General features: G+C 55.7%; 1 protein-coding gene across 2 annotated transcripts; it reads left to right on the top strand.

The window, feature by feature from the left end:
* The first annotated feature begins 2,511 nt into the window (after positions 1-2,511).
* Positions 2,512-19,615, top strand: IRF4 (interferon regulatory factor 4). 2 transcript variants are annotated; one of them, XM_075415328.1, is made up of 9 exons: positions 2,512-2,618; positions 3,758-4,053; positions 4,532-4,718; positions 6,065-6,153; positions 6,702-6,843; positions 8,483-8,590; positions 9,874-10,227; positions 15,686-15,798; positions 17,894-19,615. In XM_075415328.1, the coding sequence occupies exons 2-9, from the start codon at positions 3,850-3,852 to the stop codon at positions 18,035-18,037; spliced, it is 1,341 nt and encodes a 446-aa protein (XP_075271443.1). In that variant the 5' UTR covers positions 2,512-2,618; positions 3,758-3,849; the 3' UTR covers positions 18,038-19,615. The 2 variants fall into 2 exon arrangements, with proteins under 2 accessions (XP_075271443.1, XP_075271442.1); XM_075415327.1 differs by lacking the exons at positions 2,512-2,618; positions 15,686-15,798 and having other exon boundaries at positions 3,795-4,053; positions 17,894-17,912.
* The last annotated feature ends 495 nt before the right edge of the window (positions 19,616-20,110 follow it).

Raw genomic sequence — 20,110 nt, 5'->3', positions numbered from 1 at the left:
GACCGAAACGGTGGTCCCAAATTTTTTTTGCCACCCTAAATGGAAACGGCTGATGTCCAGAAACCCCGAGTGACAAGGCCAGCAAAGCTAACGAGGTGAGCAGGTCTTACTCACCAGCAGCCTTCTCTGCCAAGGCCGAGCGTGCGTGCAGGGGTCTGGCTTTCAGCATCCCCTCTAAAACTGAGGCAACTGGAGACCGAGTCCTTGCAGCAACCAACTCCCCAGCCAGGTCATTCCCCTGTACTCTCTGGGGGTTTTTATGATTGACTTTGTATTCTTTTAAAGATTTCTCAATGTGTAACTCATCTACCTCTCCATCTATACATGGATTTCTTCGGATAAGAACAACTATTTTTTTTTCAAAGTATTTTCCAGCATTTGAGAACGATGTGGGGTTTTTTTTTTCTCCCCTGAAGGGTTCGACCTAATGCGGATCAAATCCGTGTGTTTCACACTGGCCTGGGATTTGCTGTCTTAAAAGCTGCAAAAGAGAGAAGGCATTGGAAGTCTTCATTTTACAGTGATATCTTTCAAGCTGGTTCTATACTTCATGAAATTACAACTAGTGCCTTGACTACCACACGGTCTTGCCCCTAGGAATCGAAATTGGGTTTTCAGGAAGCCTTTCAGGTGCCTTTTGGTAAAGCTGTGGTTGCTCGTCTTGATTTATGGTGGCGGTCACCTCCAATCTCAGAGATGTATTTTCACGTTTCGAAGGTGCCTTCACGTGCGAGCAAAAAGATTTCGGACGGGCGCTGACAGTTCTTTTTGCAGGGGATGGACGGTGTGTTACAAACCCGGCACCTAAAGACGCCCGCACTCCTCGCTTCTCCCTTAAAACGTGGCGATAATTACATTTAAATTTCAGAAGATGGCGTTGAAGATTTGCAATTAATATCCTACACCCTGCGCGCACCCTCCACGCCGGCGACCTGCCCGCGGTGACTGGTTTTGTGATCTGATACGTTACGGCGGAGAGGATGTGGACGCGTGCTGGAGACGTTAGAACAACAACAAGCAAAGTGTCATGGCATGAAACACGTGTTTGAAACCCAGAAGGCGGTAAGAACGACTTCCACGCAAGCCCGGACCTCGCTCCTTCATCCCACCCCCCCAGGCTCCCACCACGTTAGGGCAGGGGACTCGGTTGGTGGGCGAGTGAGCGGGTTCCCCAGCCCCAGCTCTGGTGGGTTCTCCAGCACCCAGCCATGGCACTGGTGGGTTCCCCAGCACCCAGCCCCAGCTCTGGTGGGTTCCCCAGCCCCAGCTCTGGTGGGTTCCCCAGCCCCAGCTCTGGTGGGTTCCTCAGCCCCAGCTCTGGTGGGTTCCCCAGCGCCCAGCCCCAGCTCTGGTGGGTTCCCCAGCGCCCAGCCCCAGCTCTGGTGGGTTCCCCAGCGCCCAGCCCCAGCTCTGGTGCGTTCCCCAGCACCCAGCTCCAGCTCTGCTGGGTTTCCCAGCCCTCAGCCCCAGCTCTGGTGGGTTCCCAGCTTCCAGCCCTGCCTCAGGCGGGTTCCCCAGCGCCCAGCCCCGGCTCTGCTGGGTTCCCCAGCGCTCAGCCCCAGCTCTGCTGGGTTCCCCAGCACCCAGCCCCAGTTCCCCAGCTTCCAGCCCCAGCTCTGGTGGGTTCCCTGGTGCCCAGCCCCAGTTCCCCAGCCCTCAGCTCCAGCTCTGGTGGGTTCCCCAGCCCTCAGCTCCAGTTCTGCTGGGCTCCCCAGTTCCCCAGCTTCCAGCCCCAGTTCTGGTGGGTTCCCTGGCACCCAGCCCCAGCTCTGCTGGGTTCCCAGCTTCCCACCCCGGCTCAGGCGGGTTCCCCAGCCCCGGCTCCAGCTCCGGTGCCGACACTTGGGACGGGGCAGCATCTCCTGCTGCCAGGGGCCGGGGCTGGCGGCGTCCCCCGCCCCCGGCTGCTGCCGCCCCGTCGGGGCTCGCTGCCTGCGGGGCCCGGCGCCGCTTCCCCCCCTTCCCCCCCCACCCCGGTTTCACACCTCGCGGGCTCCCGGGGGGAGACCCCGACCCCCGGCTCCCCCTTCACCTCGGCAGGGGGGCGGGGGGGGGGTCCCATCCCTCTCCGCGATCGCGGCTCGGTGGCCCGGGCGCAGCCGGGCGGGGTGGCAGCGGGTGCGGGCAGGGGGTACCGGCCGGGGGGGGGGGGGGGGGGGGGGCCGCCCCCGCCGTCTGCCCGAGCCCCCCCGGGGGCCCGGCCGCGCCGTCTGGCAGGGTTCTGGTGGGTGTAGCGACCCGGGGCTGTTACAGTAAGAGCCGCCCGGCTCTCCCAGGCAGGAGTTTCCCCGCGCTATTTCTGTAGACGCGCAGAGATTTAAAAGAAAATTAAAAAAAAAAAGGCACAACGAAAACCCCGCGGCGGAGCAGAGCGGGCGCCGGGTGCCCCCCCCTGCCCCCCCCCCCCCCGTGTTTACCAGCAATGGGCATGTGTCAGAGGTTTTCCAGCTCGCAAACTCCCCGCTCCCCTCCGCCGGCTCCACCTCCGGGACCGCCTCCCCCCCCCCCGCCCCCCCCCCCCCGGGCACGACGCCCTCCATCATATAAAGAAACTTCCCGGTGCTGCCGGGCCAGTCGCGGTGTGCCCGGTCTCAGCAGCCGGCCCGGCGGCCCCAGAGGTAAGCGGAGCCCCCCCGGTACCCCCCCCCCCCCCCCCCACGGGCGGGCCCCCCGGGGACGGGGAGGGAGGATGGGGTGGGCACTTCGGCTTTACCCCTTCTGCGCTTCTCCCGGCGCTGTCGGCAGCTGAGCGAGCCGTTCGCGTTTCTTTTATTAAAATTGATTTTTTTTTTTCCTCGCCCCCCCCCCCACTTCCCCGTTATCCGCTCCCCGAGGTGGAGCCGCGCACCGGTTCCCCCTGCCCTGGGGAGGGTCGCGGGGGGGGGTGTGGGGGGAGGGTCCGCTTCGTGCTCTAAGGGGGCAGAGAGGACTTTTGGACTTTTTTTTTTTTTGGGGGGGGGGGGGGTCTTTGCACGGGCAGGCCGCACATCGCACCCCAGGGGAGAAGCTGGGGGGGCACAGCCCGGGTTTGGGGCGCGGGGGGATGCTGCCGCCGAGGAGGGGGGCACGGAGCTGGCTGGCCATGCCCCTGTCTGATGGGGGGCTGCCAAAGCCCCCCCGCCTACACAGCTGAAGACTTGCGTGGGGAATCCCTTTTTAATTAGACGTGACGATGGGGGGAAAAAGAACCCCACCAAACTAAGCTTTTTTGGGGGCATTCGAGCACTTTTTTTGGTTCGGGGAGGCAAACTTGACGCCAGTTCCCCGCTGCCGGTGTCGATGTCCTCACGCGAGGACCCTTCCAGCGGGTGCCCGTCCCGCAGAGCCGCCCGCACCTCTGCGTGTGGCTCCCGCACCCCCGCGGAGCCATCCCCGGGGGCTGCCCAGGTGGTCGCAGGGTGTGGGGTCCGGACGCGGCCGTGACCGCGCGTGGGGAGCGGTTGGAGGGGTAGGGTGGGTGGAGGGCATCCAACGCGCCCCGCCGATGCCTTGGGCCGCTCGCGATGAGGGTTTCGGCACGGCGTTGGCGTGTTCACGCGAAGCGGCGTCGGGGCAGGGGGGGGGGACGCCCGTCGAGGTCTGCGGGGGGCTGCACCCGGTTTCCTGAGCCTCTGAACCGTGTTTCCCAGGGTGCACGCTGCAGCTGCCGTTCGGCGTGGTACGTGTGGCACTGGGGACGGCTGAGGACTTCAGCCAGCTCCTGACCTGTGGGTTTCCCTCTGCCCCCCCATCCTGCCCCGCTCCCCCTCCTCCGCAGCCCCCCGAGAGCCGGCGCGTGGGCGTGCGCGGAGACGCGGGCTCGGCGAGGGCACCCCAAAACCCTCCCACCCGACCCCGGACGCGAGTGGCATGAACTTGGAGCCCGGCGAGTGCGGGATGAACTCGGTGAGCTGCGGCAACGGGAAGCTCCGCCAGTGGCTGATTGACCAGATAGACAGCGGCAAGTACCCGGGGCTGGTGTGGGAGAACGACGAGAAGAGCATCTTCCGCATCCCCTGGAAGCACGCCGGCAAGCAGGACTACAACCGCGAGGAGGATGCTGCCCTCTTCAAGGTAGGGCTCAGCCGAGTGGGCTTCGGGGCCGTGGGGCGTGCGGGGGCTCTGGCGTGCTGGGATGGCTCTGCTGGGTGCCCGCTGCCCGGCTGGTGGCCCCGGATGGTGGCCCTGGCTGGTGGCCCCGCTGTCCCCTGCGCCGGCGGGGTGAGAGCGACCGCGCTTCGTGGAGCTGGGCGCTGGTGGGATGGCAGAACATCTGCTGCTGCATTCACCACGGGCTGTTTGCTCACTTGCCGTGTGCCTGATGAGCTGTTCCTCCTGCCTCACCATCCTGCTTTTTTCTCAGCCTAAATCCGTAGGGAGTAAATTCGCGCCCATACAAGCGCACACATACGTGCTGTTTCAAGCATTGTGGACTTGTACCTTATAGTTGATTCTTTTTCTTTTTCTTTTTTCTTTTTTTCTTTTTTTTTCTTTTTTTTTTTTTTGTTTTTTTTCCCCCCCTTGTTCTTTTGATTATCTGAAATATTTCCAGGCCTGGGCTCTTTTTAAAGGAAAGTTCAGGGAGGGCATTGATAAACCAGATCCCCCCACCTGGAAGACAAGATTAAGGTGTGCTCTGAACAAGAGCAACGACTTTGAAGAACTGGTGGAGAGAAGCCAGCTGGACATCTCAGACCCCTATAAAGTGTACAGAATAGTGCCGGAAGGAGCTAAAAAAGGTAAAGCCTCTCAAATTCTCCGTGTAGCAGAGTGTGAATGTGTCTCACTGTAAGCACGGGAGGGCTGAGGCGTGCGTTTCTGGAATGGCCACGCAGCCTCGTGAAGTCTTTCGAGGAGCCGAAGCGCAGGGCTGAAGCGTGGCTTGCTCTGACGACTCGGGAGGCTGCGTCCGCGGCACGGCTGCTGGCGTCGGACCGGAGCCCTCGCAGGAGACGCGGGCGGGCGCCGCGCTGGAGGAGCTGCTCTTTGAGCTGCAGCCTCCCTGCCAGCCCCGTGTCCAGAGAGCCAAGGAAGCAGCTTAAGGGACAAGAAAAAGAAAATACTGCTTGTTGGTTTTGGATGCAGGGGTGAGGAGAACTGCTGTGAGCTGGTGTGGAGGTGACTGGTGCCGGGGGAAGAGCTGGGGGCGAGGGCTGCCCAGCCTGCAGCCCCCCGGGCGGAGGAGGCAGGAGCCCCTGGTGCCGGGCAGGGCTTGCGGGAGGCACGGGCTTGGCAGGGCCCGGCGGGGGAATCACAGAATCACAGAATGGTCAGGGTTGGAAGGGACCTCTGTGGGTCACCCAGCCCAACCCCCTGCCCAAGCAGGGTCACCCAGAGCAGGCTGCACAGGACCTTGTCCAGGTGGGTCTGGAATATCTCCAGAGAAGGAGACTCCACAGCCTCCCTGGGCAGCCTGTTCCAGGGCTCCGTCACCCTCAGAGGGAAGAAGTTCTTCCTCGGGTTCAGCTGGAGCTTCCTCTGCTCCGGTTTGTGCCCGTTGCCCCTTGTCCTGTCGCTGGGCACCACTGGAAAGAGTCTGGCCCCATCCTCCTGACACCCACCCTGCAGATATTTAGAGGCATTTCTAAGGTCCCCTCTCAGCCTTCTCTTGTCCAGGCTGAACAAGCCCAGCTCCCTCAGCCTCTCCTCGTAGTGGAGATGCTCCAGTCCCCTCATCATCCTCGTAGCCCTCCACTGGATTCTCTCCAGTAGCTCCTCATCTCTCTTGAACTGGGGAGCCCAGCACTGGACACAGCACTGCAGATGGGGCCTCACCATGGCAGTGTAGAGGGGAAGGAGAACCTCCCTCGCCCTGCTGCCCACACTCCTCTTGATGCACCCCAGAATGGGGGGACACTGGGAATGGCTGGGCAGCACCTCTCTGCAGGGTGCTGGGGAGCCTGGACAGACTGCCTCCAGCATCTGCCTGCGTGGGATTCCTGTCCCAGACCAGCACTGGAAGGCATTCTAGTCCTCTGCTTTCTCAAGAGCAGGTTGTGTGGGTTTGTCTTCAGTGTGCCAGCTTCAGATGTCCTCAAGATGTGGTTGACACAATCTGTTTTCATCCCTCTGGTGAACGTCTTAGGTGCAAAACAGCTCAGCATGGAGGAGCAGCCGCTGGTGATGAACCACCCCTTTCCAATAACGTCTCCTTACACTTCGCTGCCGGCTCAGGTACGGCGTTAGTTACGCGTTCCGCTCGGTGCTTGTCCCTCGAGCCGCTCCCCTTCCATGCTGCGCGCCGTGCCTGCCTGCTGGCCTGGCTCTCTGGTTCTCTCAGAAGAAACTTGATTATGGAAACTGAGAAGCAACTTTTCTAATGTCATATGGGGCCACGGGGCAGTCGACTTCCACTGGTGTTGTCCGTCCCTAACGGCTCTGTTCTGCGGGGCGATTGATGTTGGCGTGCGTGCTGCCGTTCTCTCGGCGTCGGAACGCGAGCGCCCAGCGGAGCCTTGCTCTCCCAAGCAGACATTCACCAGCAGTGCTCTGACTGCCTTTTGTTATTCCACCCTGCTTGTTATTTACACCAGTGGCGAGAAGCTCGTTGGAAGCCCCACTGGTGGCGGTGGCTGCGTGCCATTCGGGCAGCCGGGGCGATGCCGAGCCCTCCGCGGGCCTTGGCACGGCGAATCAAGGAGCTGAAATGCGAAAGCTGATGCAATGCATAGCAGTGGTTTTGAGGGCTGCCAAGTGAAAGAATATCTCGTTAAATTGAATAGGTGCCGAACTACATGGTGCCCCACGAACGGAACTGGAGGGACTTTGCCCCGGAGCAGCCGCATCCCGACATCCCCTACCAGTGCGCCAGCGTCCCCTTCGCGGCTCGCGGTCACCACTGGCAAGGGCCCGGCTGCGAAAACGGTAAGGGGCTGCTCGCTGAGGCTGGTCACCGAGAGGGTGTCCGACTGGTGGCTGGGGAGTGAACAGAGGTGGCCGGAGAGGAGAAGCTGGGGCTTCCTTCAGAGAGAGCCGCGGGATCCGGCGCAAGAGCCGGCGCTGGCTTTCACCGCCACCGTACCTGCGGCGTGTGGGCTGCGTGGTCCCCTCAGCTGATAGAAGTCAGCCCCCAAAAGTTCTCAGCTGTCTCAAAAATCCTGAGCAATAAGAGCACAACCAACCCCCCCAAATCCCAAATGGGAACATGTGTTCTTCAGCCTTGCTTTCTGATTTTGGCCCTGTCGAGGCACACAGCGGTGAGGTTTTCCTGCCAGCCCCGTGGGTTAGAATGGCGTCCTCCTCCCGAGAGGAAAGCTGAAATGAGGGCCTTATTCTAGTGCTGCAGCAACGGGACAGCTTGTCGTGGATGGAGTCCCCCTTGGGGCTGGCACAGCAGAAGCAGAATCGAGGGACGGTCCGTTCCCAGGAGATCTCACAGGACCAGAGCCTGGCGCGGTCGTGGCTTTCCACGCTCGGCATCCTTAGCAAAAAGCCTGAGCTGTGGCAATGCTGAAGCCTGCAGGGGGTAAAACATCAGAGACCCTCGCAGGATAACTCACCTGAGGACGCAGGCATCGGCTTTGTGAGGAGAAGCCGCTGGTTCAGAAGGGCAGGAAAGGATGGGAAGCGAGGAAGGACTTCTTAGAGCAGATATTACGTTTTCAGAGGGCAGCTCTTTAGAGGTTTTGGTGCAGAGAAGTTGGGTCTGCTGGGAAGTAAACGCTCAGTGCACCGAAACTTTTTCTGGCAGCATATTGGAATTACTAGGCAGAATCCTTTGCTTTTAGTTGAGATATTTGCTAATAAAAAATGGAAGTAGGAAGCTGGACGAAGCCCTGAAGTGCACGCACTGAATTTGGAGGCAGTTGTGAGAGGCCGGTGCTGGGCGCCTCGCTGGGCTCTGAAACGTGCTGGGAGATGTGGGTGCGCTGTGTCCGCATTGCTCCCGCTGGGACAGCTCGCCTGTGTTGCCTGCAAGTTGCTTGCATCGTCCTCCAGAGACCCACTGATACGAAGAGACGGAGGAAAACATCAACTGCCCCGTTACTGACTGACAGGCATGACCTGGGACAGTCTGACAGCAGTCCTGCTAACAGAGCCCTCATAAACTCCCGCTGCACCATTTTCCTTACCTGCTTTTTAAACAGTGTTAATTCCAGCTTTATTGTTATACCCCTATCTAGTAAAAATCCTGATACAAAACGGATTGTTTTATGCAGGCAGCTTTAAAGAGCACTATAGTCTAGTTAAAAATGTAAGTTATTTCTGCGATAGAATAACGTGTTAAGTAAGGAAAAAGGGCAAGGGGGAATACTGAGATGCGAAGGGAGTATTTCACGCGGATCCAAATAAAAATCCAGTCCAAATAACATATCTAGAGAGACTGGTGGAGTTGGCATACCTGGAAAAACTGGGAAGTAAACCGTTTTGAGCAGGTGGGGGGAACAGAGAGAGCTCCTGCTGGAGCCCAGATAAAAACTCACTCTTACATCGCTAAGATCTCTGCCCAAGCTTTTCGTTTAGGATTTAGGCAGCTGTCACTGACTTTTGTTTGTGAAAACAGGTTGTCAGGTGACAGGAACCTTTTATGCTTGTGCCCCTCCTGAGTCCCAGACTCCCGGCATCCCGATTGAGCCAAGCATAAGGTCTGGTGAAGCCCTCGCCCTGTCAGGTAAGGTCCGTAACGCCCCGGGCTTGCTGGGGGGCTTGGCAAGAGGCTTCTGACTTCCCCTGGCACCATCTCTGCCTGCTGATGAGAAGAAAAAATAACAAAACAAAAAAAAAAAAAAGAATGAATTTGGCATATGGGCTTAAGCCTCTGTTTCTAGGCTAGTCAGGCGCCCGTAGCCCCAGCTCCGAGCGAGCGAGGGACTGAGGGTGAAGTTGATGGAAGCGCTTCGCTGGCTCACGGTGTTCGTGCTGGGTTGCTTCGGTGAGCCCCCCACAGTTTGGGAAATTTTGGGGTCATCGGTGGCTTTTAGCTGAGTTTTTCCTTCGGGAGGAGCCCCCAGAAAAGCTGGGGCTGTCTGGGTGCCTTGGTGTGCTCCTGCTGGTGCCGTCTGGCTTCGCTGGGCTGCGTTATTCCCGGTGAAGAAAAGGCATTCGGGAAAGGAAAGGAAAGTTATTTCAGCCGGGTTCGCAGACGCCCGCGTGCCGGGCGACTTTCTGAAGAACGCTGGGAAAAGGTGTGGGAATGTGCTTTTCTCGGAAATAATGGATAAAGCTGTAACGTGACGCTCGGCGGGTTTCTAGAGCAGGATTGTGCTCCTGAATCAGGGGCTGCAGCTGGAGATACGCGTATGTGTTTGTGTACATATGAACATACATTATACCCCCCCCCCTCTACTTTTTATATATATATGTATTCAGTGCTGTGGGAGTTCTTAGGGGTCAGCCACGTTGGCCCGGTGGCCATTTGAAAGTAAGGCTGGGGATGTGGGGATTTGGGGTCCCTGCTGGAGCTGGAGCCAGCGGTCGCTTCTCTCCAGGCAGCAGAGCAGGTTTGCAGGTCCCCCGTGCAGAAGCCTCCTGTATGCAAAACCTGGGGAGAAACACAGCTGCTTCCTGGTTAAATCTGAGGAAGTGTACTGAGCCGGTGGCTTGAATTGTGACGTGAACTTGGAAAATGTGACAAACAACAACTTTTCGTGTGCTGACTTTTCCTTTCAAACAGAAATGTGAAGTTTGTGGGATGTGAGTTCCTACCAGATTCCCACATCAGTAGCCCTTATAATAAAATGAGAGCTCATTGATGCTACCGTGCCCCAAAAGTTTTAGTATTCATAATCTTTGTATGATTTTTTGCTAATGTGAGCCTGTCTTCTGGGTGGCGGTGGCCGCCAGGCTCAGAAGTCTCATGCGAATTTGTCTCTTGGCCTTAGTGCAGGTCTGAAACGTAAAATATTCATATGAATGTATCACAGTGATGCTTTTTTTTTTTCTTTCTCCTTCTAGATTGCAGACTCCATATCTGCTTATATTACCGTGAAATACTGGTAAAGGAGGTGACAACTTCTAGTCCTGAAGGTTGTAGGATATCCCATGGCCAAAGTTACGAGGTCAGCAGCCTGGAGCAAGTTATCTTCCCTTATCCAGAAGATAACGGCCAGAGGAAGAACATAGAAAAACTACTGAACCACCTGGAACGAGGAGTAATACTGTGGATGGCACCCGACGGCCTCTACGCTAAGAGACTTTGCCAAAGCAGGATCTACTGGGACGGGCCTCTGGCGCTCTGCAGTGACCGACCCAACAAGCTGGAGCGGGACCAGACGTGCAAGCTCTTCGATACGCAGCAGTTCTTAGCAGGTAATTCCCCCTAAGGCTTTGGTGGCGTTTCTGGGGATGTCGCCCCATCGTCTCCGCTCAGGACAAGGGGCAATGGGCACAAACTGAGGCACAGGAAGTTCCGTCTGAAGATGAGGAAGAACTTCTTCCCTCTGAGGGTGACGGAGCACTGGAACAGGCTGCCCAGGGAGGTTGTGGAGTCTCCTTCTCTGGAGATATTCAAGACCTGCCTGGACAAGGTCCTGTGCAGCCTGCTCTGGGTGACCCTGCTTCGGCAGGGGGGTTGGACTAGATGACCCACAGAGGTCCCTTCCAACCCCGACCATTCTGTGATTCTGTGATTCCGTGATCGGCGGCTTCACAGGAGTGCTCTTTTCATGCTACCTTACGAGCTAAGAGCTCTCCCTTCTGGGAGAAGGGACAGCTGACCCCTGCATAATTCTGTCAGATTCTGCTCTCTGGGCACGCTCGGTGCCCCTGCACAAACCAGCAGGAGTGAACTGGCCCTCAGCTGGTGACACCCCAAGCCCCACGTCCCTTACGAAGCGTAAGGAGGAACCTAACAAAACAGTCTTTCCACAAATTGAGTGACAGAGGAAGGTGGATCCTGATCTTGTAAGTCCTGGGTGGGTCTGTGGTCTGCGCTCGCGCTGCTCTCAGCCTGACCCAGAGCGAGCTTGAGAGCTTGCTCAGACTGTACAACCACCAGGATGAATTTCAGGAGAAAGCCGCCTTTCCAGTCTGCTGCCAGTCTTTAAGAGAGACCTTGGGGGTAAGCAGGACTCCACAAGCTCTGGAGTTCCAGGACTGCTCCAAGCGAGGAGGCTTGTTGCCTCTCTGGAGCTCTGCGGTGAGGTCTCGTTTGGCACAGGGTGGTACGGAGAGGGCAAGGGCACGCTTCAGGACGGTGCCTTCTCCTTCCAGCCCACGGAGGGAAGGGGCAGAGCCCCAGCCCTGCTTCCCGGCACCTCGGAGCAGCTGGAGGGAGGAAGGCTGTCCACCTGGAGAAACTGGTGGGAGCCGGGCGTTGTCCCAGAGGACTTGGGCAGCAGGAATGCAGGTTGTCCCTTTTTTTGGGATGCGTGGCGTCGCTGCAGGAGAGCTGCGTGCCTGTTTGGTGTGTTTTCACGTTGGAACAGGGCAGCAGATCTGGTGTGACTCTCTCAGGAGAGCAATGCCTTGCAAAATTGAAAAAACAACCCCAAACCAACAACTTTAGCGTACTTTATGTTCCAGGGTTGATGCGCCATCCTAGGAAAACGGCCAAGCAAGAAACGCGTTTAAAGAGAGAAATCTGATATGGATATGAAAATCGACAGTTAGAAAGGGGAATTTGAGGTCAGGATATTGGCTTGGGCTTCAATCACATGCTAATTTAAAGATGAATAATTCTGCCTCTGATGATGGTTTTGGAAATCCCTTTCCCTTTTCTCAGGTGGTTTCTCAGATGTACTCTGGGTTCTTCCAAACGGTTGACAGGACATCTCTTTTTAGACACCTAACCCCAAAGATAAGCTCAAGCAATAGTTATTTTTTCCCCCCCCTCCTAAATTACTTATGCACCAGTGCCTGTGAACACCCGAGCATGTGGCTGCAGTCGCAGTCTGCGGTGTGTGCAAAGTGAGTTTTTGCATGTGCTGATGCTCAGCTGGGTTTGTAAGTGACTTGCCATGGGCGTGCCACGTCTGCAGGTTAGCTGGACGTACTGAGGTCCCGGACTGGAGGCAAGCCTGGGGATTCCACCCTTCGGAAACCAGGGCTTCCTTGGGAAGAGGGACAGGAGATCTCTACCAGGAGATGTTGACTGAACATACTGAGGTCCCAGACTGGAGGCAAGCCTGGGGATTCCACCCTTCGGAAACCAGGGCTTCTTTGGGAAGAGGGGCAGGAGATCTCTACCAGGAGATGTTAACTGAACATGCTGAGGTCCCAGACTGGAGGCAAGCCTGGAGATTCCACCCTTCGGAAACCAGGGCTTCCTTGGGAAGAGGGTCAGGGGATCTCTACCAGGAGATGTTAACTGAACATGCTGAGGTCCCAGACTGGAGGCAAGCCTGGGGATTCCACCCTTCAGAAACCAGGGCTTCCTTGGGAAGAGGGGCAGGGGATCTCTACCAGGAGATGTTAACTCAACATACTGAGGTCCCAGACTGGAGGCAAGCCTGGGGATTCCACCCTTCAGAAACCAGGGCTTCCTTGGGAAGAGGGGCAGGGGATCTCTACCAGGAGATGTTAACTGAACATACTGAGGTCCCGGACTGGAGGCAAGCCTGGGGATTCCACCCTTCGGAAACCAGGGCTTCCTTGGGAAGAGGGGCAGGGGATCTCTACCAGGAGATGTTAACTGAACATACTGAGGTCCCGGACTGGAGGCAAGCCTGGGGATTCCACCCTTCGGAAACCAGGGCTTCCTTGGGAAGAGGGGCAGGGGATCTCTACCAGGAGATGTTAACTGAACATACTGAGGTCCCAGACTGGAGGCAAGCCTGGGGATTGCACCCTTCGGAAACCAGGGCTTCCTTGGGAAGAGGGGCAGGGGATCTCTACCAGAAGAGGAAACATTGAGCGTCAGAGGAAGGGGCAGAAGCAGAACTGCTGTGGACCACAGCTGTTAGGACCCCGCTGAGGAGCTGGACCCTGTGGTGCAGGCTGTGCTGGAGCGTTGAGCCCCGTGTTGAGCAGCCTCTACTGTTGAGAAGGCTGACATGGCAATAAATCAGAAAGTGGGTGGGTGGTCTCTGGGGAGTACCGCGTAATAAATGCAGTAGATTGGGCTGGGTGGAGATTAGGAGGGCAGAGGAGGAGACTTTGGGAGTGTGAGGGTGGCAGCCAGAGGAGGGTTGGCTTGGCAGGAGGAGGGGTGGCTGGAGCTGGAGCAGCAGGAGATGGGGAAGGTTTGGGGAGGCACGGGGGGAGGGTGTTGGAGGAGGTGCGTGGGCCTGGGAAGGGAGATGGAGCAAGTGGGGGGTTTTGGAGAAGCGCGAGGGGTTTTGGAGAAGCGCGAGGCTGACCTCAAGCCCCGATGATCCTGCTGGTGGGAAAGAAAGGGCTTTCTTCTCCAGGTCTGTGCCACGTTCTTCCGTGTGGCACTCCCACGGGTATTCAGGATTTGGAGAACTGCTGAGACCAAGTAAAACAAGGGGAAAGAGGAAAGTGGAAGAAGTTCCCCATTTGCGGTATGGTTGGACTGGCCTTGGATGGATCTTCCCGCCCTGTCCTGCGGCGGCACAGAGGGAAGCAGAGTCCCGTGGAAAATATCTCTTCTCTCCTGGCACACTTCCAGAAAGTCCACAGCACTTTTGGGGCGTTTTTGGGGAGACTGCAGGGAGAACCGTCCTTTACTCCGTCTTTTAAGTGAGCTGCCCATTGTTCTACTCTTATAACTGACCCTCCCAGTAAGACCAGTAGTCCCAAAAGCCGGGGTTGGGACACTGTCATGGCAGCCACTGAAAAGCTCCCAGTTAGAAATGGCAAGGGTGTGTTTTGGGAAAAGATGCGTTTGTCATGCCGAGTTCAAAGACGCCTTTCCCTGGATAGCAGGGGGTGCTTCGTTATAAGAAGGTGGTTTTAATATTAATTATAACTTTTTCCGGAAAGCACGAGGGTTATAAATTAAAATGAAAGCTTTACCAAGCAACTGCCTAGAAACAGTGCACATCACGCAGACTTTTAACGACGATATTGTGTTAGATGGAATTTTCCCTTTTCTGGAAGAGGACGCAGGGTCTAAAACGCAACGCGGTGATTCTGGCCGGAGTGGAAGTCTCTCTTACAGAATCACAGAATAGTAGGGGTTGGCAGGGACCTCTGTGGGTCACCCAGTCCAACCCCCTGCCGAAGCAGGGTCACCTACAGCAGGCTGCACAGGACCTTGTCCAGGCAGGTCTTGAATATCTCCAGAGAAGGAGACTCCACAACCTCCCTGGGCAGCCTGTTCCAGGGCTCCGTCACCCTCAGAGGGAAGAAGTTCTTCCTCATCTTCAGACGGAAGGCCTCCCCCCGCTGTCTTCCGCAGGGGATGCTTGGACTGTTGGAGTAATGACATCATTTGACATTTTTGCCTTTGTGCAAGGGTGTGGGTTAGTGAAGAGAGTGCAGGAGCGCAGCAGACCCAGGCTCTTTGCTGGCTCAGCACATGGCTGAAGCAAGGTCCCTCACCTTCCCTCGCCTCCCACTACGCCCAGTGGTGACAGTGGCTCCACGGCTGTGCCCAGCTGAGGCTGGATTCCGTGCCTGGCAGTGCTCCGAGTCTCTGGCTCTCCTGCCTGCTGCTGTCGGGTGTCCACCCGAGGGGGTCCTGGCTGCTGCCGGCGTCTGCTCCAGGAGGTTCTGCTGTGGAGGCCGTGTCGAGGTACTGGTTGGAAGGCATCCCAGTTTGTGCGGGTGAAATGACGTGTGAGGCAAGGCAAACAGAAAAATTGCAGTGTTGTAACCATCTCCTGCTGATCTGTGGGAAGGTCTCCAAATTCAGTGTCTTCTCCTTACCTCTTGTCTGTTTCCTGACCCCTTCTCTCATCCTCCCCTGGATTTACTTCATCTTCTCCCACTTTGCTCCAGGGTCATCCGTTTGGCGCTCAACCATCCACAAAGTCTTTCTTATTGACCTGTGCTGGTTTTGTCTTCAAACTCAATGACTTCTCCTTACCTCTTGTCTTTTTCCTGACCCCTTCTCTCATCCTCCCGTGGACTTACTTCATCTTCTCCCACTTTGCTCCAGGGTCATCCGTTTGGCGCTCAACCATCCACAAAGTCTTTCTTATTGACCTGTGCTGGTTTTGCCTTCAAACTCAATGACTTCTCCTTACCTCTTGTCTTTTTCCTGACCCCTTCTCTCATTCTCCCCTGGATTTACTTCATCTTCTCCCACTTTGCTCCAGGGTCATCCGTTTGGCGCTCAGCCATCCATAAAGTCTTTCTTACTGACCTGTGCTGGTTTTGTCTGGGGCAGGGTTAATCTTCTCCGTAGCAGCCCATGTGGTGCTATGGTTTGGATTTGTGATCGGGACGGTGCTGGTAACAGAGGGATGTTTTCGCTGATGCTGAGCACTGCTTGCACAGCATCAGGGCTTTCTCTGTCCCTCGCTCTGCCCCCACAGCAGGTAGGCTGGGGTGGACGAGAGGTTGGGAGGGACACAGCCATGACAGCTGACCCAAGGGGTATTCCCTAGCATATGAGCTCGTGGTCAGCAGTGAAACTCGGGGGGACTTTGGCAGAGGGTGCTGTCGTGGGGGGACTGGCTGAGCGTCGGTCAGCTGGTGGTGAGCGATGGCTTTTTCCATCGCTTGTTTTCCTTCGTTTTGTCTTTTTTTTTTTTTCGTTTTACCTATTAAACTGTCTTTATCTCAACCCCACAAATCTTCCCACTTTCGCCCTTCCGATGTTCTGCCCCATCCCGGCGGCGGGAGCGAGCGGGGAGCTGCGTGGTGCTTGCCTGCCTGCCGGGGTTAACCCGCGGCGCGGCCCCTTCTCTCTTCCCAGAGCTGCAAGCCTTTGCTCACCACGGACGCCCGCTGCCGAGATACCAGGTCGCTTTGTGCTTCGGGGAGGAATTTCCAGATCCGCAGAGGCAGAGGAAACTAATTACAGCCCACGTAAGTAGGACTTGTGCCCTACCTAAAAGAAACGTGTTCCTTGGAGGATGTGAATCTGCCAGCCAGGCTTTTCTGCCTCGTGTAGGTTGTGAGGGAGGTAAGAAATTCTTGAAAATGCGGCACCATCCGGACCAGGGTTGAATCCCCAGATCTGCCAAGGACTCGCTGGTAGCCCTCAGTAGGGCAGAGCACCCGATTTCCCTCTCTGCAGAGCAAAAGTGTCATCCGTGATCTCTTGCAAATGCCTTCAAAACCTAAAGCTGAGAGGTACCCTGGAAGATCTGGGCCGTGCTGTCACCGCCAGCCCGGCTGCGCAGGTCCTTGGGCTGCCAGGCTGGTGCAGGACATGGTGCTTTCACAAGCGCCGCGCCTCAATGTGCTCCAGAACATCTCGAGGACTTCGGCCCGTAGTGGGATGCCGGGGCTGCCTGTGCAGCTTCAGGGTGAAGGCAGCTGGCAAGCTCATGGGCTGACTGACCACAGTTCGCACACACTCAAAGCTAGTGTTTCGGGATGCTGTCTGAGAGAGGGTGATGACGGAGACTGAGACCAGGTACTTTCTAAATTGGCTGTGTTGGCCCATAAAACCACAAGAGAGGTGATAACGCACACGTTAGCGGCAGGGCTTAGCTTGTTGCATCCTTGGGAAGAAAACTGGTGTCTCTTAACTTTTTGAAAGCCCCTACGGTAGCAGCATAGGTCCCAAGTCAGACTTTGGTCATAAGCCGTGGCCTCCTCTTAGCTGCACAGCTTTCGTCCTGCTGAGCGAGTCTCTGCGGTGGAAGGCGGGGAAGCTCAGAGATCCATCCTGAGCTGTGCAATGCTTGGGTAGAGGTAGCTCTCCACCCCTGTCTCTCCTCATACTCTTTTCCATCCCCATTTTGGCATTCCAACTTTCCACCCCAGTCTCTCCTGAAATTCTTTTCCATCCCCATTTTGGCTTTCCATCCCTCATTCCTAGCACCGCCTCTCCAGCCCTCTTCTGTCTCCTGTCCTGGCAGCTTCTCTGTGAGCCTGTACCTCGTGCTCTTTCCAGAGCTTCTCTCCCCGCCTTACCAGTTGCTCCTGAGCCTCTCGGGCTGTCCCAGTTCATGGGCTGGTGGTGCTCCACCATCCCACCGACCAGCTGTGCCCTGGGAGCTGTCTGGCTCCCCTGCCCCACTGCCTTCCCATCTCCCTCGTGGTGGGACGGGAGGTGCTCAGCTGCTTCCGAACGCCGATGAGAGGGAGGGAAGGGGGATCGGTGGGGCTGCTCCCAGGCAGCGATCCCTTCTGTCTTTCTCCCTTCCCAGAGGTGGAACCCACAGACAGCATATTTTTCCTCCAAAACGGTGCCCGTGTATTAATGTGGAGGGGCTGGCTGACCAGCAGGTGAGGGCTGTGGAGAAGATCTGTCCAACCTGTCTGCCCCGTGAGAGCGAGCAGAGCTTCAGGTGTTTGTTCTCAGTGTGCGACTTAAATATTTGCAGTCGGAGCCCAAAGCCCAAGGGGGAACAGTGGTTTCTGAAGAGGCAGAAGGGAAGGCAGTGTGAAATCAGACAAAGCCCTCTTGGTGGTTGAACAGGTTCTTCATCAGAGCTTGGATGAACAGAAACAAGAGTAACCTTGGTGTTAGACTGGAGTCTAATTTCAAACAGTCGTTTGGCGACGTGTCTCAGTCTACCTGAGGGCTCCAGCGTTTCAGGTGAAGTCCTCAAAGTACCTCACAGTGCAGAGGAGCCTTTCAGCGCGTTGCGCGTGCCTCTGAACGTGTCGAGTGGCCACGGATGGGTCTGGCCGGTGGGCACCGCGCACACCCAGGGGCTGGCTGAGGGGCTGCGATGGCTGCCACGCCGTTTGTGGCACTGGTACGTGCCCTGCTGGACGAAGGCCGTGGAGGTAAGGAGCGTGTGCAGCTCGCCAGGCACTTGGCAGCAGAACAGGCAACCCCTAGCTTAAAACAAAGATCAGTGGGACCACTGAAATAATTTTTGCGTTCTGGTGAGCAGAACTGTGTTGTCCTGCCTTGTTTTTAACTTAAAACCACCGTAAATAAGTAAGATGAGGAGCATGAAATTTGGTCACATGTCTGATTAACGCTTTGTCTGTTCTCAAGGTTGAACCAATGTTTGCCAGGCAGCTGTATTACTTTGCTCAACAGAACAGTGGACACCTTCTGAGAGGCTATGATTTACCAGAACTTGTGACTAGTCCAGAGGATTATCACAGATCTATTCGCCATTCCTCTATTCAAGAATAGGATCCTCAGAAAGAGTGTTTTTAAAGGCACTGTAAAGATTGTGCAGGGTGGAGGAGCAGATCTGGGTCGCAATTTGGAGATCCCCACCACAGCTGGATGTGTTCAGGGGTTCCATGATAGGAAAGTGAACTAGGACAACCATATTGTATGATACGAATGACGGGTCTTCAACGTTTGGATGCTACATCTCACATAGGTTCCACTGTTGCTGAGAATAACTCAAAACTGACGAAATGATTGCTGTGTTTACGTTTGCTTAACCTTCTCCTTGGGTTTTGAGGACTGGTTCCTACCGAAGACTTCAATTCAGAGTTTACACTGTTACATTTGCAGGGCTATTTATTTTGGATTACTGATCTCAGGGAAGGTACATAAATTTTCTGTGTTCCCAATTTGAAACTGTAGCTACTGTAGGTGGGTAGCAAACGTAGATGGTTTATTGAGAATAGCTAATACATGTAAGTCGTTATAAATTTAGATTCATGAGTGGTGATGCCTATATTCTTGTATAGAATACTTCAGTGTATTTTTTAAAAAACAATGCAAATCTTCAGAGATCTATTTTTTTAATGCCTAACTGACATTTGTCCTGACGATGAATTTTGTTGCTGCCACTGTTGTTATTGGATTAGCCCCCATAATAGCAGTTTCTAAGGTAATGCATTTATGGTACTGTGTTAAGAAAAGTGACTGTTCAGCTCCTGTTACCTGTGTATTTAGTGGATTAACCACTAAAATTCTAGAGTCCCGAAGAGCAACATGTTCCTTAGAATTGAAAGCTACTATGCATTATATATATATATGTATGCATTAGAATGAAGTCAGCAGACCTTGAAAACAGTGCAGAAATGGTCCTGCTAGCCCTTTTTTGACGTCACGTGCGTGAGCCAAATGAAAGCAACGGCCACCCCTGACTTAGAGCCAGCTCTGCTCTTGGGGGGCACCGGCAGCTTCCTTCCAGCGGTACTGGCGCGAGCGTGAAGGGAGGGCTCCAGGCGAGCAGCATCTGGCCTCCCGTATTCAGACAGCCAAGGAAACGCCTGTTTCAACATTTGCTTCCAAAAATCTTCGCAGAAGTCTGGTTTGGTGCAGTGCGCAGCTTTCGATGGCAGGGCGCCGTTCCAAGGACGGAGAGCGGAGGTGCCGTGGGTATGCGTGTCGGGGAGGTTTCCTCGCTGGCGGGCAGACCGTGCGGCCGTACTAGCTGCGGAACACAGTCCCCCTGCGCTTGGCAGACAGACTTCACTTGAATTTCTAAATGGGGAAGAAAAACCGGCGCTTGGTCTGGCGGCAGACGTGTGCTCTAGGGACTCTGACTTTATACATCTTAAAGATGCGTGCTCTTTTGGGATATGTTATCCCGCCCCTGCTCCACAAAGCCAAGCGGAATTAACAGATCATTTTTACTTTTATGTTCTTTGTCACTTGAAGTGTTTTTTCCCAGCTGAAAGATTTTCATAGGGGACACCTCTTTCTTAGACATTAAAAGCTCTGCTCTAGGTGACCTTCCGAGCTTCTGCATATGCTTTTGGCCCGTGCATACATTCCACTGAAAGGGACTTCTGCGTTCGAACTGAACTGGTACAATACAAACATTTGATGTGTTTTTCACTTTTTTTTTTTCTAGTGGTCGTTGCTTCATATGCTCATTGCTTCAGCTCACATCTTAGAATAAAGTCCTTATTCCCTACCAGCTCGATTCGTATGTGTTGTTTTCAGTAGCGGGGCAAAACTAACGGGCTGGGTTCTGCTCTGCGAACCAGGACAGCACTGCTGGCTAAGGCTGTGGGGAGCTGTGTTTTGAGCCAAAAGTGCAGGGAAAGGTCAAAAGGTAAGGATATTTTTCTTACAAAAATGTCCGCGATATTGGCTACGGTTCATAGAAAAAGGGAAGACGGAGAAGTTGCCCTTTGGCTGTTGGCTTCCCGGACCACGGACGGTGCAGCAGTGCCCTGCGCGGACCTGGGGGCTCTGCCCCTGCCCCTCCACAGTCTCTGGGGCTGGGACCGGGCTGGTGCCCCCCCTGCCCAGCCCAGGGGACCCTCTGACCTGCCGCTGGCCGGGCCGGCGGCT

Source organism: Opisthocomus hoazin, chromosome 3 (genome assembly GCF_030867145.1).
Source record: "Opisthocomus hoazin isolate bOpiHoa1 chromosome 3, bOpiHoa1.hap1, whole genome shotgun sequence".
Taxonomy (NCBI): Eukaryota; Metazoa; Chordata; class Aves; order Opisthocomiformes; family Opisthocomidae; genus Opisthocomus; species Opisthocomus hoazin.
The sequence above is the reverse complement of the archived record's forward strand: the minus strand, read 5'-3'. Positions and strand labels throughout refer to the sequence as shown.

Coding starts and splice junctions, on each gene's coding strand:
- IRF4 (XM_075415328.1), top strand. CDS start 3,850: ATGAACTTGGAGCCCGGCGAGTGCGGGATGAACTCGGTGAGCTGCGGC. Junction 4,719..6,064: donor GCCGGAAGGAGCTAAAAAAG/GTAAAGCCTCTC, acceptor TGAACGTCTTAG/GTGCAAAACAGCTCAGCATG. Junction 6,154..6,701: donor ACACTTCGCTGCCGGCTCAG/GTACGGCGTTAG, acceptor TAAATTGAATAG/GTGCCGAACTACATGGTGCC.